This window comes from Stigmatopora nigra, chromosome 19 (assembly GCF_051989575.1).
Source record: "Stigmatopora nigra isolate UIUO_SnigA chromosome 19, RoL_Snig_1.1, whole genome shotgun sequence".
Classification (NCBI taxonomy): Eukaryota; Metazoa; Chordata; class Actinopteri; order Syngnathiformes; family Syngnathidae; genus Stigmatopora; species Stigmatopora nigra.
In genome coordinates this window covers 3,222,048-3,242,582 of record NC_135526.1, presented here as the reverse complement: position 1 = coordinate 3,242,582, position 20,535 = coordinate 3,222,048, and the positions used below count along the sequence as shown (strand labels likewise).

General features: G+C 50.7%; 2 protein-coding genes across 2 annotated transcripts; one reads left to right on the top strand and one right to left on the bottom strand.

Moving 5' to 3' along the window:
• Nucleotides 1-27: 27 nt before the first annotated feature.
• Nucleotides 28-5,769, bottom strand: LOC144212555 (solute carrier family 22 member 4-like). The gene is made up of 11 exons (XM_077740524.1): nucleotides 5,288-5,769; nucleotides 4,249-4,431; nucleotides 3,684-3,787; nucleotides 3,446-3,600; nucleotides 3,200-3,371; nucleotides 3,006-3,135; nucleotides 2,808-2,911; nucleotides 2,014-2,228; nucleotides 1,738-1,920; nucleotides 840-975; nucleotides 28-543 (listed from the first exon to the last, which is right to left on the bottom strand). The coding sequence occupies exons 1-11, from the start codon at nucleotides 5,492-5,494 to the stop codon at nucleotides 474-476; spliced, it is 1,659 nt and encodes a 552-aa protein (XP_077596650.1). The 5' UTR covers nucleotides 5,495-5,769; the 3' UTR covers nucleotides 28-473.
• A 787-nt stretch (nucleotides 5,770-6,556) lies between these two features.
• LOC144212538 (E3 ubiquitin-protein ligase CBL-like) lies at nucleotides 6,557-19,445 on the top strand. Its single transcript, XM_077740503.1, has 15 exons — nucleotides 6,557-7,261; nucleotides 7,711-7,958; nucleotides 8,913-9,059; nucleotides 9,127-9,283; nucleotides 9,561-9,682; nucleotides 9,761-9,898; nucleotides 10,190-10,277; nucleotides 10,352-10,483; nucleotides 10,553-10,768; nucleotides 10,998-11,114; nucleotides 11,270-11,559; nucleotides 16,658-16,831; nucleotides 16,912-17,009; nucleotides 17,079-17,246; nucleotides 17,315-19,445. Exons 1-15 carry the CDS (start codon nucleotides 7,118-7,120, stop codon nucleotides 17,611-17,613), a joined length of 2,538 nt encoding a protein of 845 aa, XP_077596629.1. The 5' UTR covers nucleotides 6,557-7,117; the 3' UTR covers nucleotides 17,614-19,445.
• Nucleotides 19,446-20,535: the final 1,090 nt, after the last annotated feature.

The following is a 20,535-nucleotide window of genomic DNA, read 5'->3' as shown; positions in this document are numbered from 1 at the left end:
GTTTTACAAACAAAAAGTTCTGAGAGATGAGGTTTCATGCTTTTATTCAGCCAAAGTAAAAACAAGAGTTTCTCTTAACTGTCACTTTAAAAGCAACATACAGTGTGTATTGCTTTTACATAATAAAATGATTGTATGTAGTTTGTAACATGGCTCTTCACACAGATTGATTCTGGGATTCAAATATAACCAGCCAAGACACAATGACAAGATAAAAGTAACCAAAAAAATATGACAAATGCATATTTTGTGCGCACAGCAAAGAGAGGACAGGCCTCAACAGTGCAATATGATCCTCATATAGAGGATCAGCATGTAAACATTGTCTACATTAGTTTTCCATGACATTAATTCTGAAATTTGATCTAAAAGCACCCTGATATGAACTTTCCAAGTAAAATAGGAAAACAGCTTTCAATGTAACAACTATTAACATTGCCAAAATAACTCAAACAGTTCTCTTTCTTTCCTTTTTAGGATTTGGGATTTTCTGGAACCACAGAAACAGGGATCTCTGCCTTTGCAACACATGGGCACTTGATGCTGAAAATGTAAGGATAAATGACAACATTTTAATTTGCAGTGCATATATAGATTTTTTTTTATAATTCAAAACCAGCCAAGTTAGTATGACTGACACAAAATGGTAAAATGAGCATATAAAAAAAATATCTGAAGATGTATGATATCACATTTGCTCCCAATGGCTGTATTTAGTCCATTGAATTAGATCAAAGTGGGCTTTAAAACTCAGAAAATTGGCCTGGGTTACATCTCACAAATATCAACATTCTCAATTACAATATTTGTCTGTCGTGCATGGTGATTACTGAACGTACCGTTGTCTTTTTTGCATCTGATGGACAGATTCAGGGAGTGGTTGCCCGAAGCTCTCTGGAAGGAAGAATGTGGCAATGGCAGACAAAATGGCCAGACTACCCAGTATGATGTAAGGGAGGAATGGAGAGTAAGACCCTGTGACAACAATATGTTAATCCTCATGTCTCTAATATTAAAGAGGAAGTGACCCAAAATTAACTCCTAGCCCGCCATTAACAATGGCAGACATTCACTGTTCATTCACCCCTCCTGATTAAAATAAATGAGTGGTCTTACGCCATCAATGGCAGCAAAAGATTGGAGACCTGCGGTCGTGCCGAAACAAATAAATTAAAATCTGTACTTTTCCAATCAAAATTGTATCTTGACACAACTTTTCCATATAAATACTGCAATACCTTTGACAAAGACATACAACTTTGGCCTATAAAATTACCAATATAGTATATATATAATTACCAATATAGTATATATATAAACCTTACTGAATAAGATGCTACAAAGTTGTAAGAGTAGTAAAAAAAAGAACCATATTTTCATTAGTTTTATGAATCGCTTTATCTTCACTAGGGTTGCAGGGGGTGCCGGAGCCTTCAGGCACAAGGCAGGGAAAACCCTGAACTGGTAGCCAGCCAATCGCAAGAAAAACTCATAGCTAGGGGCAATTGAGAGTGTCCAACCAGCCTACCCTGCATGCTTTTGGAATGTGGGAGAAAACCGGAGTACCCGGAGAAAACCCACACAAGCCAGGGGAGAACATGCAAATTCCACACAGGTGGACCAACCTGGATTTGAACCCAGGACCCCAGATGTATGAGGTCGACACGACAAGGAGGATCTTAAATTTGAGAATAATGGTAGTTCTAGTTTAGATCCAAATTAAAAGGAAAAACTCACTGAGTTCTAGTAGGTACGGCGTAATGCAGCTTCCAAGGCGCGCCACCGTGTTGCAGACTCCGGCCGCGGTGTTCCGCAGAGCCGTTGGGTACAGCTCAGTGGTATAAGGGAACATCAGCCCAAAGCCGACGGTGAAGCCATATTTTCCCACCATTTCCATTGTGAGTGACAGAGCTGAGTAGCCTGTTGCAAAGGCAAAGTCACCCAATAGCATTGGCATTTGAAATGTATGGGATTTTAGGGTTTGATGGAAAAAAATCATTAAAATCTCCTCACTTTCAGGGACCAGCTGTATGAAGTAGAGTGGCACGGCGACCAGCACCATGGTAACGATGACAGACAAACGACGGGTAATGTGGCGTAGAGCCAGCCAACTGGACACGTATGCCGGCAGCTCTACGGCCGCCGAGATGAAGCAACTGATGTACGCATTGGCGTGGAACTGCGTAGCATTGTAGGAAATGCCGTAGTAGCCCGCCGCCATGGTAAACCTAACAGAGGAGAGGGACTACTTCAATAAAAAAGGTAAGCTAAACTTTGAATGTTTTCATGTTACAAATATTCATTCAATTACTTTCTAAACCGCTTATCTTCATGAGGCTGTGAGTCTGATGCTCAAACCACAAAAAAAAAAAAAAAAAACTAAGCAGCCAAATCATAGACTTCTTAGGAATACGTTAAAAGCGAAATTCAGTTGAAGGAAACAAGTTGCGTCTTATAACCCAAAAACCAGTCCATCTTCTTTGGAGGGTTCGTTTTAACTTGCATTAATACTTTAGAAGCAAGAAGGGAACGCCCATGGGTTCATTGACTTAGGTGTACAATCACTCAGTAGTTGTGACAAGTGTCTTTGCAATATGTCTCGGCAGGTGAACGCCCAGATTACTTATTATCATCCGTCTATTCTTTTAAAAGCAGGTTACATGTTCAATTATTCATTAACTAGGCCCCTTAATGGAAGCCAATGAGTTAACATTTCAACTCCCTCTTTAATATCCATTGCTGCCAATGTCACCCATTTCTGAAATGTATATTGTCTAATGAAAATGACAATAAATTTGTATACTGACGCCACAAAGCAGAGAATCACTGTCATGAGTCCGATTTCCATGTTGCTCACAAGGTCCAAGATGCTGCGTGGTTCATTTTGCTCCACTTTTTTGGAGTTATCCACCTGCAACAAGATGCACCATCATCCTCCTCCTCCTCATCATCATCATCTCACTTAAAAGGTCAAATTCCGTATGAGTTCAACCAAGCTCACTCACAAGTAAGTAATCTTTAAATATCACATCAGGACTTTGCACTTTGTTCATCTTGGCTGCCTTTTTAATAATAACCGTGGCTTCTTCTACTCGTCCCTGACATAGGAGCCAACGAGGAGATTCTGGGATAAACCTGCGCACCACAAAAGCCAAATTCAGACACAAGCCGGCAGAAAACTTATTTTGTCTGAACTGACCACCAAAAGGGGAATAAGGCAAGGCAGGGCACAGACAAGGCCAACATAAGATGCTTCCAGTCCCTCAGGAAGTACGCACACACGGGTAAGAGCATGTAGCCAATGGCAAAACCAAAATTGGTGCCTATCGAAGAGTACAGCAGCCGCACGTTGCCCGTCAGGATCTCTGCACCTGCAAAAATATCCACAAGATAAACAACAACAAAAAATGTGTAGTAGTAAATCCACCAATTTGTTATGCATTACCCAATACCAATGCTGCCATGTAGTTGGACATTTGTCCCAAACCATTGAGGACCAACAGGATGGTGAACATGCCCCAGGAAACGGAGAAAACCTGAATGAAGCTGAAGATGGTCTGGAAAGCCAATGTGATGAAAAGAATAGGCTTCCTTCCATATCTGTTGACCACATCAGCATGTATTATGCTGTGTTTTGTTTTCAATGCAACTATACACACACAGGATGGTACTTATTGCTGTACTTGTCTGAGAGCTGCCCGGCAAAGAAGGAACCACACAGGATGCCCACAAAGAATACTGTGGTGGTGAATGGTTTCTTCCACTGGTTGTCGCACACCAGGTCGAACTGAAAATGAACACAATAATGTATCTGCGTCTTTTGGACTACAAATTAAGAAGACTCAGCAATTGTGAGTATACAGTAAACTGTTTTTAGTGAAGGCAATAGACTTCCAATCTATTTGAACTGGATGAATGAATCAGTTGCTGTCAACCTTCACAATTCAAATAGATTGGACATCTAAATCTAAATATATAAATAGCTATTTTAAAAATACTATACAGTTATACCTCTACTTACAAATGTTTTTACATTCTAAATAGTCAGGTTACAAAAAAAAAGCCTCAATGGGAAAATTTGGTTTCTGAATACAAAATTGCAAGTTACAAAGTCTGAAAAATTCAAACAATATTTTATTTTGAAAAGAAAAATCCAAGTTAGGTACCCACTTTTGGAACAAATTAATTTTGTAACTAGAGGTGACACAGTATTTCCTTTTTTTCCATGTGTGTGCTGCCACGTAATACCTCAGTGACAATGGTGGACTGATAGACATCTTTGTTGTAGATCCAGCCATCCTTACAAATCTCCTCCTCCAGATCAGTGAGGTTGACGTCTTGTTTTGGATGGTAGCCCTGGTCGGACAGGTTCTGGACCACATCTAGGCGGTACCTGCTGCAGCTGCTCCGCACCTCTTTCCCATCCACCAACTGTGATTTAGAAAAATGTACATCCCAGATGGGTCCTCACTCTGTGGACTTTGCATGCTCTCCCCAGGCTTGCACGGGTTTTCTCTGGGTAGTCTGGTTTCCTCCCACATCCCAAAAAACGTGCAGTGTAGGCTAATTGTATGCTAAAATTGTCCCTGGCTATGACTGATTGGTTGTTTGTCTTTTTACCCCCTACAATTGGGTGGTCACTGATTCAGGGTGCCCCCCCCCCCCCCCCCTGGTGCCTTTAGTTAGCTCCAGCACCCCCTTGTGAGGATAAGTGGTTCAGAAAATGAATGAATGTTTTTGAGAAGGGAAAAAATACAAACTGCATGTTTATTCTTTTTGTTGGATTTTATTGGAATGTGCTGGAGTACCAAATGCAGCATGCAAATAGATTTCAGATGTGATGGCCTTGAGATGTTCTGTTTTAGATCAAAAGATGGTTGATTAATTCCGTATGCCTTGTTAAACACATTTTTGTACACGATTTCAAGAAGGGGGGCTATTGAGCAGTATTAAATCGTATTTTGTATATATTTTGAAATAACAAATAAAACAGGGTTTCTTGACAACATACTTTACCAAACCTGGCTGCGATGTTGGGTAAACCCACCCGTTTTTTGGTCAGTGAACGCAGCAAACACATTTTACCGTCTGCCAAACCACATTTCGGAAAAATCGATTGACGGTATTTCCGTGGGAAACGGCTCAAATACGCTATTTTGATTGCGTTTCGGTAAGAAATGACCAGTCTTTTTCTTTATTTGTCAACGATCGGTGCTGTGTGTTGCCATTTAAAGAAACTTTGAAAGCAGCTGTTATGTGAGGAGTTTTCCGGGAAGTGTAGACTCACCCGCACCGGGATGACAGCGGTCCGCCAATCCTCGGTCAGATTAACGTCTGGGATCCGGCAGTGGTGGATTGGCGTGTCGGATAGGAAAACGAGCGCAAAAGCCCCGAAGCCGTTGGGCACGATGCTGATGCACAGCAGAATGAAAACGACTTGCTGGAAGCGTCCAAACTCCCCCAGAAAGGCGACCGTCTCCGGATAGCTCTTCATTTCTTGGAGTTGGACTATTTTACATGAGTTTTTGCAATCCCAGAAGACTCTCCATCTCACTTGGGGATTTATTTCCTCATAAACACCGCCTCTGTTCTCATAGCTACGTAAGACAACGCCCTTAACACTTCTCGTGGCCAACAACTATGCCCCAGAACTCCGACTGTCAATCAAGGACGCTGCTACCACTAATGCATGGAAATATGAAAGTCCTGTTGCTTAAGTGCTGAATCTGCAAAAAATAAAAAAGCAAAACAAAAAACCAACGCGATGCATAGGGGGTCACGTGATTGTGTTGAACCCCACCCAAGAACCAAACAATAAGGAGAGGATGAAAAGGGTCCGTGTCTCATGTTTAGTTATTTAACCCATAAAAACCCAGACGCGTTTTTTTTTCTGAAATGAAGATTATACGTGGATAATTAAAACCTAGATTTATAGGCAGGAGACTTGGGTGTACAAAGTGTTCGTGGCGCTGCTGGGTTCTAATGGGTTCATTTTAATACGTTGTTCTATTCCATGGGTTGTGTTTGCCTTCTTTTTTTCTTTTGCATCCTCTCATATGTTGTTTTTTTGTTGGTGCGTCTTTTTATGTTCTTGCGGGGCAAGTACGCGCACATCGGCTGCTTGGGTGGGAGGCGCACGAGGCGTTCAATAACATCCAATAGTGTCGGAAATTTCAGACTCCTTCCAACAGCGTTATTGACCAGATGGTGGCGCTAAATAACCGTGTTAATTGGACTCAACTGCTTTAGAGGAAGTAGAGTTGCAGCCGGACATGATCCATCCAAAGCATTTGAGTACGTGGCTTCTGCAGAAGTACTATTTGATGCGAAAATTCACACGGTTTGTAATGTAAATATATTTTGCACTAGGATGGAGGCCTGTATTTCATTTGAAATCAAATTGATTTCTTTTTTTCATTCATTTTCCATACATTTATCGTTACAAGAACTACACTCCAAGGCGAGTGATTTTTAACGTGACTGGATATTGAAAACAGTATTTAATTTATTTATAGCAACTCTAAAATTAATGGGAAAAGAACAAGATGTTTTTAAATCAGGTTGACACGTGTATTTATATGCAATGATGGAAAAAAGTGATGCGGTAATATTGTATCGTCATCGTTTTTATTGTGAAACTGTCAACCGGAAATACGCGTCTGCTGCGGTTTGGTTAACTTGACTAATTGTGGCTCGTGAACTGCTTCTCGTCTAGTCTCAACCTGCACGTTGATCTCCCCCGCGCGGTTGATTAAACCTGCCAGATTATTATTAGCTCGCTTGGCACCGCGGCGCGGCGTCGACTCGACGGGAGGGCACGCCGAGAAGCGGCCATCGGCGGCGTTTCCATCGAGATCCGATCGCCGATTGCCTTTTTTTTCTCTCTCCCCCACCAATGTAGCGGAGGAGCTAACAGTGTCGCCTCCTCATCGTTTTACACTGCGCCTTTTCTTCCCCTTTCTTTGTGCCATTTTTTTGTGCGTGTTCGGCTTTTCCGGATAACCATCGCGGTAGGCGTTACGATTAAGTGTCGATTAAAAGATCGTCAAAATTGCGGATTCATCTCGACGCTGTCAACCGGGCTCCCCGCCTCCACAGCCGGTCACCGAGCGAATTAATGGCCGGAAATCCGAGGAGGGGCGCGGGTCTCATCGGCTTGATGAAGGACGCCTTTCAGCCACACCAACAGCCCCTGCAACCCCATCAACCCGCTGTAGTGGACAAGAAAATGGTGGAGAAATGCTGGAAGCTCATGGATAAGGTAATTAACCCTTTAAACTTGGCCCAAATGGTCGCTTACACTCTTGTCATAGTTTAGATTTTACTGGGGGGGAAAAGTCCAGTCATCCATGTAGTTTTCTGGACTACACATTCATATTTAGCTGTGTGATGAGATGACAGATTGTGAACAAACCTCATTCTGGAAGGCTAGGCCTCGAAGGTCAAAATTGGTAAATCTAATTGAATTTATCAGTCCAACTTTGAATCAGCAGACACAACCTACTTTTATAATATCACACACAAAGCCAGCATGTGATGGATTATTGTGAATTAGGGTTTTACAACAAGCTCCTTATTTAACTTGTTTATTGTCGCAAAATCTAATAACGTAATGCCTTGATTTGTGAAGTCAATTAGTTCCCATGACTCATGAAGGATATAGTTTGAATCCCTATAAATGATGGAATTCCTATTGTGCTACTGATCCAGGTGGTGCGCTTATGCCAGAACCCCAAGGTGGCATTGAAGAATAGCCCGCCTTACATCCTGGACTTGCTGCCGGACACTTACCAGCACCTGCGCACCGTCCTGTCGCGCTACGAGAGCCGCATGGACATGCTCGGCGAGAATGAGTACTTTCGAGTGGTCATGGACAACCTGACCAACAAAACCAAGCAGACGATGACCCTGTTCAAGGAGGCCAAGGAGAGGATGTATGAAGAGAATTCACAGCCTAGGTGAGCTAGTTTCTAGATCACAGGTGGTTGTAGTACTTCAATTTTTAGACTACTACAGTTGTCAGGAACCTTTTTTTCACAGAAAGAGGCCTAAACAATTCATATTTTCTAATGTTACTCCTTGAGAACCATACTTAGAATTAATTTAAAAGTAAAAATACATGAAAATCTAAGCATTTTTGGTAATTCCACCACTTTTAAAGTAAAAAATATTCTGAGTTCTTTGGACTACATTGTTATGCAATGAGTTTCAATGAAATTATGCATGCAGAAGAGTCTAATGAAAAACAAAAGTTGATTAAAGAATTGATTGTCATTTATTGACAAAATTGGTGGTGCTACTCTGCAAAGTGTGTTTTCCCAGTAAAAAAAAAACATAAGTAATATGGAAATATAAAAAGTCACATCCTGTCTAGGTAAATTCGGAAATATTGCACCATCTAAGATAAGATAATTTGTCTGTGGTTTTTAGTCGCAGACCATGCTAGAATGACTGAATCAGGCATGTTGCATTTTGACTGATGCTAAGATAAAAAGTAATATGTAATGTCGGATTTTCTGTCCGAGCAGCAATTTTTTTTTTAAAAACGACTGGTTGTTTTCAGGATTATGATTTCTTTTTAACATGTGGACTTCCCTGTTTGTTCTTAAAATGATGACCAGGTCAAATTTTTGTTGTTCCGCATCGCATGATTTCTATCTTCTACCCAGTGTTGATCAATTTTCAGTTGAAAAGTAAAAAATTATAGTTATTGTTATTTCTCCTATCCATTTTGGATATTCAGTTGAATGGAAGTTAATGGCGTTTGTTCACAGTAGTACAATAACTGTAGGACCATTATAGGTTGAAAGATGTAAAGCATTATGTTTGAAGTTCTAGTAAAATAGTGTGGTTATGTAATGACGTTAGTTGCAAGACTGAGCATTGCCCTATGCTACTCTTCCCAACCCCAGGCGAAACCTCACCAAGCTGTCACTCATCTTCAGCCACATGCTAGCAGAGCTTAAAGCCATCTTTCCCAACGGCCTGTTTCAAGGCGACAACTTCCGCATCACCAAGGCGGACGCCGCCGAGTTTTGGAGGCGATCCTTTGGGGACAAGTGAGTTGCCGTCGTCCAACAATGAGCCGTAGTCGGCGGTCCGCTGATCTCGACGTCCCACTCGCAGGACCATCGTGCCGTGGAGGACATTCCGCCAGGCGTTGCACGAGTTCCATCCCATAAGTTCGGGCCTGGAGGCCATGGCGCTCAAGTCCACCATTGACCTTACCTGCAATGATTACATCTCTGTCTTTGAGTTTGACATCTTCACCAGGCTCTTCCAGGTCAGCAATTGAATGCATACACAAGGCGCACCGAATGATTGGGCGCCCCGTCCATTTTTACAGAACATTGAAACTTTTAGGCTTGAAAATATGGTTTGTTTTTGTGTCCAATTTCAATAGTTATGGATCTTTTTGAGTCTTAAAAGTGTAAATTTTTAATTTTCTCGTCAGCCTCGTAGTGCCAGGGTCGAGGGTTCGATTCCCAGGTCGCTCCTCACTTTTGTTTTCACTCGACGGCAAGTGCAAGTAAATACAATTTCTATTCTGTCTTGTTTAGCCCTGGTCGTCTCTTTTGAGGAACTGGAACAGTCTGGCTGTCACCCATCCGGGCTACATGGCCTTCCTCACGTATGACGAGGTTAAGGCTCGTTTGCATCGATTCACTCATAAACCGGGCAGGTGAGCGTTGGAACAAATTGAATGCATTTTTTTAGGAGCATCATTCAACTAAATATTTTTTTTTTTTTGCTTCTTCAGCTACATCTTTAGGCTGAGCTGCACGCGACTGGGCCAGTGGGCCATCGGCTATGTGACGGCGGACGGCAACATCCTGCAGACCATCCCGCTTAACAAGCCACTTTTCCAAGCGCTGATCGACGGCTACAGAGAGGGCTTGTGAGTTCAAGGCGTTAAATTATGTTGAATTTCAGATGAGAGTCCAGCCAATTTCAATTTTCTAAAGTTTTATGGTAGACTCTTAACTCAATTGGCCCACTAGACCAAATGCTAATTCATTGGCTGCCATTATTTTCTGCCAACCTTCCCAGTTAAAACAGAATGTTAACTCATTTAAATTCTGTCTATCCTTGATAATGGCTCTGAAAAAGTGAGAGTGGCGGCTAAAGTTTCAGATTTTCTTGCCTATTTTACAACCCCTCATTGATTTTGCGTTTGTGTATTCTCCAGCTACCTTTTCCCGGATGGTCGCGCACAGAACCCAGATCTGACGGGCCTGTGTGAACCTTCTCCACAAGACCACATCAAAGTCACGCAGGTTGGTTCCTTTCATATCCGAGTCTTTGGCACACCGGCCACTTTTCTCACGGTGCGGTTTCTCTCTGGTTTTAGGAGCAGTACGAATTATACTGCGAGATGGGCTCCACCTTCCAGCTTTGCAAGATCTGCGCCGAGAACGACAAGGATGTCAAGATCGAGCCGTGCCGACATCTGATGTGCACTTCTTGTCTGACCGCGTGGCAGGTGTGGGATGACAGACCCTTGCCGCCCGCTCAAGGCAACTTGCATAACCCTTAACTGTTACGCCATCAGGATTCCGAGGGTCAGGGATGCCCCTTCTGCCGCTGCGAGATTAAGGGCACCGAGCCCATCGTGGTGGATCCCTTCCACCCCAAGGCCAGCGGCGGCGGTTTCCTGGCCTTCCAGGGGGCATCCAGCCGGGCCGAGGCGGCGGCCGCCTGCGACGAAGACGACGACGAGCGCCTGGAGGACCAGAACCTTGTTATGAGCAGGCTGGCCTGCAGCAAGGTACACCATATGAATTACTTAGTTGAAAAATGCAGACTAGCAGCATTACGGGATGGGCGGGATCATTATTTACATATTTTCCCCGCATGCAAGTTAAGCGAAAATACTAAAAACGAACACATTTGAAAATGTTTTTATCATTTTATTTTTTTAAATTGAAGCATATAACTTGCTGAATTATAATTGAACCTCTACGTCACACCAAAAAAATCACTTAAATTGTGTGTAGGTGGAGCGACCAGCATCTCCAGTCTCCCAGCTGCCACCAGTCCCGCCCCGCTTGGACCTTCTTCAGCAGAGACCCTCCAACTCCCACAGCCAGCTGGCACAAGGAGCCTGCGCTAAGGTCCGCCAAACACTGCCCTCGCGGGGAAAAAAATAACTTTTGGCCGCCCGGAACCGCTCGTTAGTTTTGCCTGAAATTCTTCCACACCCTCCTGTCTGATTTTACATTTGAAAAGCGGTTGCCTTTTTTAATTTTTATTTTTTTGCTGCAAACAGATGGGGGCCACACACAGGGATAAGCCACTCCCGCTTCCCCCGGCGCACCGAGAGCTGCCGCCACCGCCTCCACCGGAGCGCCCGTCCATGGCGACGTCGGATTCCAGGCTCCAGAGGAGACCCCTGCCCTCCACGCCCGACACCCCCGCCTGGAGCGCCAACTACATGGTACCGCGGCCCGTCTGCAAGGCGCCCGCCGCTGCCGCCACCCTGCCCCCTATGCCTCACGGGGGCGCGGAGTCGGGTAAAGCCCAGGCGGCCACCAATGCCATCTACTGCCTGGCTGCCAGGTGAGCTACTTTCTGAGCAACCAATACATTGTGGAAGAAGTGGATTTATATTCTATGGAAATACATACACCATGTATAATAAAACTTGTATAGAGCAGAAATTTTAAGTCACCAGTTGACATTGATGCCACTATATGTCCAATCCATTTTGACTCCAAATTAAGGCAGAATACTAGTACTACTACTACCATTACTGCTGCTACTAGTACTACTACTACCATTACTGCTGCTACTAGTACTACTACTACCATTACTGCTGCAACTAGTACTACTACTACTACCATTACTGCTGCTACTAGTACTACTACTACTTCTAGTCCTGCTACTATTACGAGGGCGAATGCTCACGGGGCGAATGCTCCCGGGGCGAATGCTCCCGGGGCGACTGCTAACGGGGCGAATGCTCACGGGGCGAATGCTCACGGGGCGAATGCTCACGGGGCGAATGCTCACGGGGCGAATGCTCACGGGGCGAATGCTCACGGGGCGACTGCTCACGGGGCGACTGCTCACGGGGCGACTGCTCACGGGGCGACTGCTCACGGGGCGACTGCTCACGGGGCGACTGCTCACGGGGCGACTGCTCACGGGGCGACTGCTCACGGGGCGACTGCTCACGGGGCGACTGCTCACGGGGCGACTGCTCACGGGGCGACTGCTCACGGGGCGACTGCTCACGGGGCGACTGCTCACGGGGCGACTGCTCACGGGGCGACTGCTCACGGGGCGACTGCTCACGGGGCGACTGCACCCGGGGCGACTGCTCACGGGGCGACTGCACCCGGGGCGACTGCACCCGGGGCGACTGCACCCGGGGCGACTGCACCCGGGGCGACTGCACCCGGGGCGACTGCACCCGGGGCGACTGCACCCGGGGCGACTGCACCCGGGGCGACTGCACCCGGGGCGACTGCACCCGGGGCGACTGCACCCGGGGCGACTGCTGCCGGGGCGACTGCTGCCGGGGCGACTGCTGCCGGGGCGAATGCTGCCGGGGCGAATGCTGCCGGGGCGAATGCTGCCGGGGCGACTGCACCCGGGGCGACTGCACCCGGGGCGACTGCACCCGGGGCGACTGCACCCGGGGCGACTGCACCCGGGGCGACTGCACCCGGGGCGACTGCACCCGGGGCGACTGCACCCGGGGCGACTGCACCCGGGGCGACTGCACCCGGGGCGACTGCACCCGGGGCGACTGCACCCGGGGCGACTGCACCCGGGGCGACTGCACCCGGGGCGACTGCACCCGGGGCGACTGCACCCGGGGCGACTGCACCCGGGGCGACTGCACCCGGGGCGACTGCACCCGGGGCGACTGCACCCGGGGCGACTGCACCCGGGGCGACTGCACCCGGGGCGACTGCACCCGGGGCGACTGCACCCGGGGCGACTGCACCCGGGGCGACTGCACCCGGGGCGACTGCACCCGGGGCGACTGCACCCGGGGCGAATGCACCCGGGGCGAATGCACCCGGGGCGAATGCACCCGGGGCGAATGCACCCGGGGCGAATGCACCCGGGGCGAATGCACCCGGGGCGAATGCACCCGGGGCGACTGCACCCGGGGCGAATGCACCCGGGGCGACTGCACCCGGGGCGACTGCACCCGGGGCGACTGCACCCGGGGCGACTGCACCCGGGGCGACTGCACCCGGGGCGACTGCACCCGGGGCGACTGCACCCGGGGCGACTGCACCCGGGGCGACTGCACCCAAGGCGACTGCACCCGGGGCGACTGCACCCGGGGCGACTGCTGCCGGGGCGACTGCTGCCGGGGCGAATGCTGCCGGGGCGAATGCTGCCGGGGCGAATGCACCCGGGGCGAATGCACCCGGGGCGAATGCACCCGGGGCGAATGCACCCGGGGCGAATGCACCCGGGGCGAATGCACCCGGGGCGAATGCACCCGGGGCGAATGCACCCGGGGCGAATGCACCCGGGGCGAATGCACCCGGGGCGAATGCACCCGGGGCGACTGCACCCGGGGCGACTGCACCCGGGGCGAATGCACCCGGGGCGACTGCACCCGGGGCGACTGCACCCGGGGCGACTGCACCCGGGGCGACTGCACCCGGGGCGACTGCACCCGGGGCGACTGCACCCGGGGCGACTGCACCCGGGGCGACTGCACCCGGGGCGACTGCACCCGGGGCGACTGCACCCGGGGCGACTGCACCCGGGGCGACTGCACCCGGGGCGACTGCACCCGGGGCGACTGCACCCGGGGCGACTGCACCCGGGGCGACTGCACCCGGGGCGACTGCACCCGGGGCGACTGCACCCGGGGCGACTGCACCCGGGGCGACTGCAGCCGGGGCGACTGCAGCCGGGGCGACTGCAGCCGGGGCGACTGCAGCCGGGGCGACTGCAGCCGGGGCGACTGCAGCCGGGGCGACTGCAGCCGGGGCGACTGCAGCCGGGGCGACTGCAGCCGGGGCGACTGCAGCCGGGGCGACTGCAGCCGGGGCGACTGCAGCCGGGGCGACTGCAGCCGGGGCGACTGCAGCCGGGGCGACTGCAGCCGGGGCGACTGCAGCCGGGGCGACTGCAGCCGGGGCGACTGCAGCCGGGGCGACTGCAGCCGGGGCGACTGCACCCGGGGCGAATGCACCCGGGGCGAATGCACCCGGGGCGAATGCACCCGGGGCGAATGCACCCGGGGCGAATGCACCCGGGGCGAATGCACCCGGGGCGAATGCACCCGGGGCGAATGCACCCGGGGCGAATGCACCCGGGGCGAATGCACCCGGGGCGAATGCACCCGGGGCGAATGCACCCGGGGCGAATGCACCCGGGGCGAATGCACCCGGGGCGAATGCACCCGGGGCGAATGCACCCGGGGCGAATGCACCCGGGGCGAATGCACCCGGGGCGAATGCACCCGGGGCGAATGCACCCGGGGCGAATGCACCCGGGGCGAATGCACCCGGGGCGAATGCACCCGGGGCGAATGCACCCGGGGCGAATGCACCCGGGGCGAATGCACCCGGGGCGAATGCACCCGGGGCGAATGCACCCGGGGCGAATGCACCCGGGGCGAATGCACCCGGGGCGAATGCACCCGGGGCGAATGCACCCGGGGCGAATGCACCCGGGGCGAATGCACCCGGGGCGAATGCACCCGGGGCGAATGCACCCGGGGCGAATGCACCCGGGGCGAATGCACCCGGGGCGAATGCACCCGGGGCGAATGCACCCGGGGCGAATGCACCCGGGGCGAATGCACCCGGGGCGAATGCACCCGGGGCGAATGCACCCGGGGCGAATGCACCCGGGGCGACTGCACCCGGGGCGACTGCACCCGGGGCGACTGCACCCGGGGCGACTGCACCCGGGGCGACTGCACCCGGGGCGACTGCACCCGGGGCGACTGCACCCGGGGCGACTGCACCCGGGGCGACTGCACCCGGGGCGACTGCACCCGGGGCGACTGCACCCGGGGCGACTGCACCCGGGGCGACTGCACCCGGGGCGACTGCACCCGGGGCGACTGCACCCGGGGCGACTGCACCCGGGGCGACTGCACCCGGGGCGACTGCACCCGGGGCGACTGCACCCGGGGCGACTGCACCCGGGGCGACTGCACCCGGGGCGACTGCACCCGGGGCGACTGCACCCGGGGCGACTGCACCCGGGGCGACTGCACCCGGGGCGACTGCACCCGGGGCGACTGCACCCGGGGCGACTGCACCCGGGGCGACTGCACCCGGGGCGACTGCACCCGGGGCGACTGCACCCGGGGCGACTGCACCCGGGGCGACTGCACCCGGGGCGACTGCACCCGGGGCGACTGCACCCGGGGCGACTGCACCCGGGGCGACTGCACCCGGGGCGACTGCACCCGGGGCGACTGCACCCGGGGCGACTGCACCCGGGGCGACTGCACCCGGGGCGACTGCACCCGGGGCGACTGCACCCGGGGCGACTGCACCCGGGGCGACTGCACCCGGGGCGACTGCACCCGGGGCGACTGCACCCGGGGCGACTGCACCCGGGGCGACTGCACCCGGGGCGACTGCTGCCGGGGCGACTGCTGCCGGGGCGAATGCTGCCGGGGCGAATGCTGCCGGGGCGACTGCACCCGGGGCGACTGCACCCGGGGCGACTGCACCCGGGGCGACTGCACCCGGGGCGACTGCACCCGGGGCGACTGCACCCGGGGCGACTGCACCCGGGGCGACTGCACCCGGGGCGACTGCACCCGGGGCGACTGCACCCGGGGCGACTGCACCCGGGGCGACTGCACCCGGGGCGACTGCACCCGGGGCGACTGCACCCGGGGCGACTGCACCCGGGGCGACTGCACCCGGGGCGACTGCACCCGGGGCGACTGCACCCGGGGCGACTGCACCCGGGGCGACTGCACCCGGGGCGACTGCACCCGGGGCGACTGCACCCGGGGCGACTGCACCCGGGGCGACTGCACCCGGGGCGACTGCACCCGGGGCGACTGCACCCGGGGCGACTGCACCCGGGGCGACTGCACCCGGGGCGACTGCACCCGGGGCGACTGCACCCGGGGCGACTGCACCCGGGGCGACTGCACCCGGGGCGACTGCACCCGGGGCGACTGCACCCGGGGCGACTGCACCCGGGGCGACTGCACCCGGGGCGACTGCACCCGGGGCGACTGCACCCGGGGCGACTGCACCCGGGGCGACTGCACCCGGGGCGACTGCACCCGGGGCGACTGCACCCGGGGCGACTGCACCCGGGGCGACTGCACCCGGGGCGACTGCACCCGGGGCGACTGCACCCGGGGCGACTGCCCTTTCAGCTTGTCCCATGGGGATGATTTATTTTAAAAATATGAATTAAAAGTAGAAAATTACCCCTTAAATTGTTCACTTGGATAATGAAGTCCTGTGAGTGACTTCCTATTGATCTTGGCCATACACAGGTCGCTTTCTGTTGATTTTTTTGACACCTTTTATGCAGTTTACATGTTTAGGCCGTTTACAGGACGTTTCCTGTTCATTTTGCATAGTTTCTGATCATTACATTAAACAAATCTTTATTATTCCCAGAAATAGTCACTTGCACTATAAAGAGTTGAATAATTCTGGCTTTTGTTATGTCGTCACATGCTCACCTCCAGGTCACTGCCAACTTCGGCCGTATCCAGCAGGGAGAAGTTGTCCGCTGACTGCGAGGAGAACGAGTACATGAGTCCCACCTCCCTGCCGGCATCGAGCGCCCCTTGGATCATCACCGGCTCCTTGGTTCCGCCGGCTCCACCACCCAGCCAAGCCAACCACCACGACGACGTCAGGTAGTTATCTTTTGAAGACAGACAAATGCCATTCGGCCACTTAAATAGCTAACGGCTCGAATGGCGGCCTCTGTTGCCAGCGCCGACGGAACCGACGTGGACGTGGGCGACCCGCAAGTGTACGAGGCCATGTGCAATATCCAGGCACAGGCGGCTGCGGCGGATGCCATCGATCACGGTACGTTGCACGACGCATAGTCCGGCATTCAGTGCCATACTCACCGCCGCGTGACCACGTGAATTTCAGAGCGTCCTCAGCTCTCGTACCAAGCCAAGTCATCGGACGGCTCCAATGACGACACGTACGAATACGACTGCCCGCGCCCACCGGCACCCGCCAGAAGAACCCCGGCAGACGTCAACGGACCCACCGACGCTTTCGCCGTGCTCACCATCGACGGCGGCGTAGAAAGCGGTACGTATGGCCGTTTCTGGATTTCCCAAGTAGACCTCCACGTTAAATCTCCTTTTTCTCCACCCCAGGTTCATACGCGGCCGGCTCGGACCCCGAGCGGCCGCCCAAGCCTCTGCCGCGTCGCGCCAACTCAGACCGGCGGACGCGCCCCCCGAACCGCGAGTCCCCGTCATCATCATCCTCCTCACCCACACCCCCATCGGCCGGCGCTGCGCTGAGCGGCGAGATCGAGTGCCTGATGTCTCAAGGTTACTCCATCCAGGACATCCAGAAAGCGCTGATGATTGCCAGGAACAACTTGGAGACCGCCAAGAACATCTTGCGAGAGTTTGTATCCGTACCCTCACCCGCTCACATCGCCACATAGTACCCCACTTGACAAATTTGGGTGTCTGTCCCCCACCGCCCCGTGGAAAAACCCCAGAAGCCTTTTTAGAGTGTCCCTTGAAGCGTAGGATGTAACCACCCCAGGGACCACGTCAAGTCACGGCGACCCAACTAGTGAAACTTTGTTAACCGTAAGACAAAAAAAATGTTGTCGTACTGACACGTCGACTGTGGAATGGGCATTTGCCGTCAAGTTTCATAACGTATTTGTTTCCGTAGCTACATTAGGCAGAAAGGCAAAGTTTTGACTTCCCGTTTCTGTATGCGCGCCGCAGTCCCTCGAAGGCTTTCGCTTCCCAATTTCACGCGTCGACTCGATCCCGTGAAGGTTTTGCTGTCACAGCTTTGGCTTGAAGCTTCTCCCAACTCTGAAATGCCCAACACGCAACAATCCGTTACTTGCTTGGGCGGGTTGACCAAAGAGCGAAGCCACTCGAGTCCCCACAAAGAACGTTTTGGCGTAGGCGCCGCCGGTTCTACTCGGAGGGATCGCGTCAGGTGTCTTTTGACGTCTGTAAATGTGCCTTTGGGCAGGTTTGCTCGCCGTTTCTTAAGGAAGATTTTCTTCCGAAAGCAGTCGCAGATTATTGGAGAACGGAGTGTTAGGGCCACTCAAAGAGAAAATAGGTTTAATGTTGTTATATTACACTGCGAGCATCCTCCAACGTATGTACAGCGTGTTTTTAAAATAGGCCGCCATTACTTAAGGGTCAATGTTGTTGTTATATGCTTCTGGCTAATGTGATGACATGCACATTGAAACACAAACAAAACAGTTGTCGCGTTTACTTAGGACGGGGGTGACGTAGCACGATGCAGTCGTAGGCTTGCACAACTTTTACATAAATACGTACTTTGTGTAATATGTTTGGAGGCAGCACGGCTAAGTTATGACCTAACTTTACATTTCTGATATAAAACGATACTTGATACTAGAGGATAAAATAAATACTTTGCACAAATAGATGAAATTGTGCTATCAGATGCAGCGCTGCCTCGTAACGTTTGATCTTTTGTTCATATTCCAACAATACTACGTTCATTTCGTATTATTACAACATGTCATTTAAACCAGGTAATATTTCATTATTTAACAACTAAAACATGGGAGCGTTTTTTTTTTTTCTTTCTTCCTTTGCGTGGCCCTAATTCTCTTTTACTCGTGTCATTACTACGAAAAGAGATTAACAAACACTCCAATACTTCAAATGCTAGTACTAAAGAAATGTTGTCTTGGTGACGTAATGTAATGTGATAGCACATTAACTTGAGGTTATGAAATGTCACGTGTTTATTAAGGCCTTAAGGAGAAGTTGTCGTTGATGTGGTACATTTTTTAAATTTTTTCGCGGTTCCACTCGACTTGATGGACCTCGCATGTTTGATGAAAAACCTCTGTGCTTTAACTTTCTTCTTTATGCTCCTGTCTCTTTAAGAATAGACACGCTCCATTGGCCTTCGTCTCCGACCAATTGGCCAACACGAACAAACCTTTCTCATTAATAACTCCGGAAATTAAAAGTCCTCACGTGAGATTATCCAAAAGTGGGACACTCCTACTTTTTTAGGAGATTGGACATCTATCGCTGTAATTGTCAGCCGGTACGTATACTTTTTAAGAACATCTATTATCTGGCCTTTTTATTCCGTAAAAACTCACCTACTAAAAATGTTTGTTGCTGCTTTGTCATCGTCGTTTTGTAAATATGATTTATTTATTGTCTTTTAATATCCTCGGATGTTCGTTGTGTTGCCATGTTTTTATGCCCAAGCCATTAAGATTTTTAATTAAACAGTATTTTCTTTAAAAACCTTTTTGGTCAAGGCTATGATTTATGTCCATTTGATACAAGTGTATACTTTTATAATAGGGGCAATTTTGTCTTGAAAACTCGGATACAGTTATATTTTGAGGTAAGAGTGTAATTTGTACTGGGACTGAGGTTGTATGTCAATTAACTTGTATCTCAAATCAGCTTTTTCCATAGAAATTTGCAGGATGTAGGAATCGACCCACTACCTCTCACATGGTAAGTAGATTTTTTATGGATATTGGGGCACTCTAAAACTATGACCTCACAAAATCGTTCAACAAACTACTAAATCGCGATATTGCCACGAGGAGGCAGCAGATAGTTGGTAAACGTATGAGGTAGCCTTGGTCAAGTTTGACACAGTTTTTGACACAAAACATCTGGTTTGAATTTCTCTCAGTTACTATTATAATTTTATAGTCGTCAGTTGTAAAATGTGTTTTATAGGAGCTGAAATAAACCCAAAGTAGGCCAATATAATACCAGGCAGGAATAATGAAGTACCCAGAGAATGTTTGGTGTTTATTGCTAATGAATCATTAGTGCATAAACTCCATGTTGGTCTGTCTAATTATAATAATAAACAACCATACTTGCTACTAATTAAAGGGGCTCACTGTTTTCCGTGGGTTTAACCATGACATTATCTTGGGCTCAAATTAGCAGTCGCAATTTTAAACATTCTAAAGTATTTTTTCAGGCAAAAAAAAATATTTTGCGCAATAACGGATATCTAATTCATTTAAACTGTCAGAACTACCTGTGAATTGCTTATGAGATCTAAATGCTTGGAACTGAAATACCAAATAATTTAGGAAAAAAAACTTTATTTGGCCTTTTTTTTTAAAACAAAACATTATTTAAAAAAATCATGTACTGTTGTTAACTTGCACACCTTTTTAGAGAGTGAAAAAAACATTATATACAATATAATTCCCCAGTGTGAGCTTTTTTGGGGGGCGGGTAACACAGCAAAGCACGACATCATCACATCAGTGGAAAAGAGTAACAAAAATCGTTCACCAAAAAAAAAAAAAAACTGGATGATATTCACAAAATGCTCCGCTGGGGAGAGTGAAATATTCTCT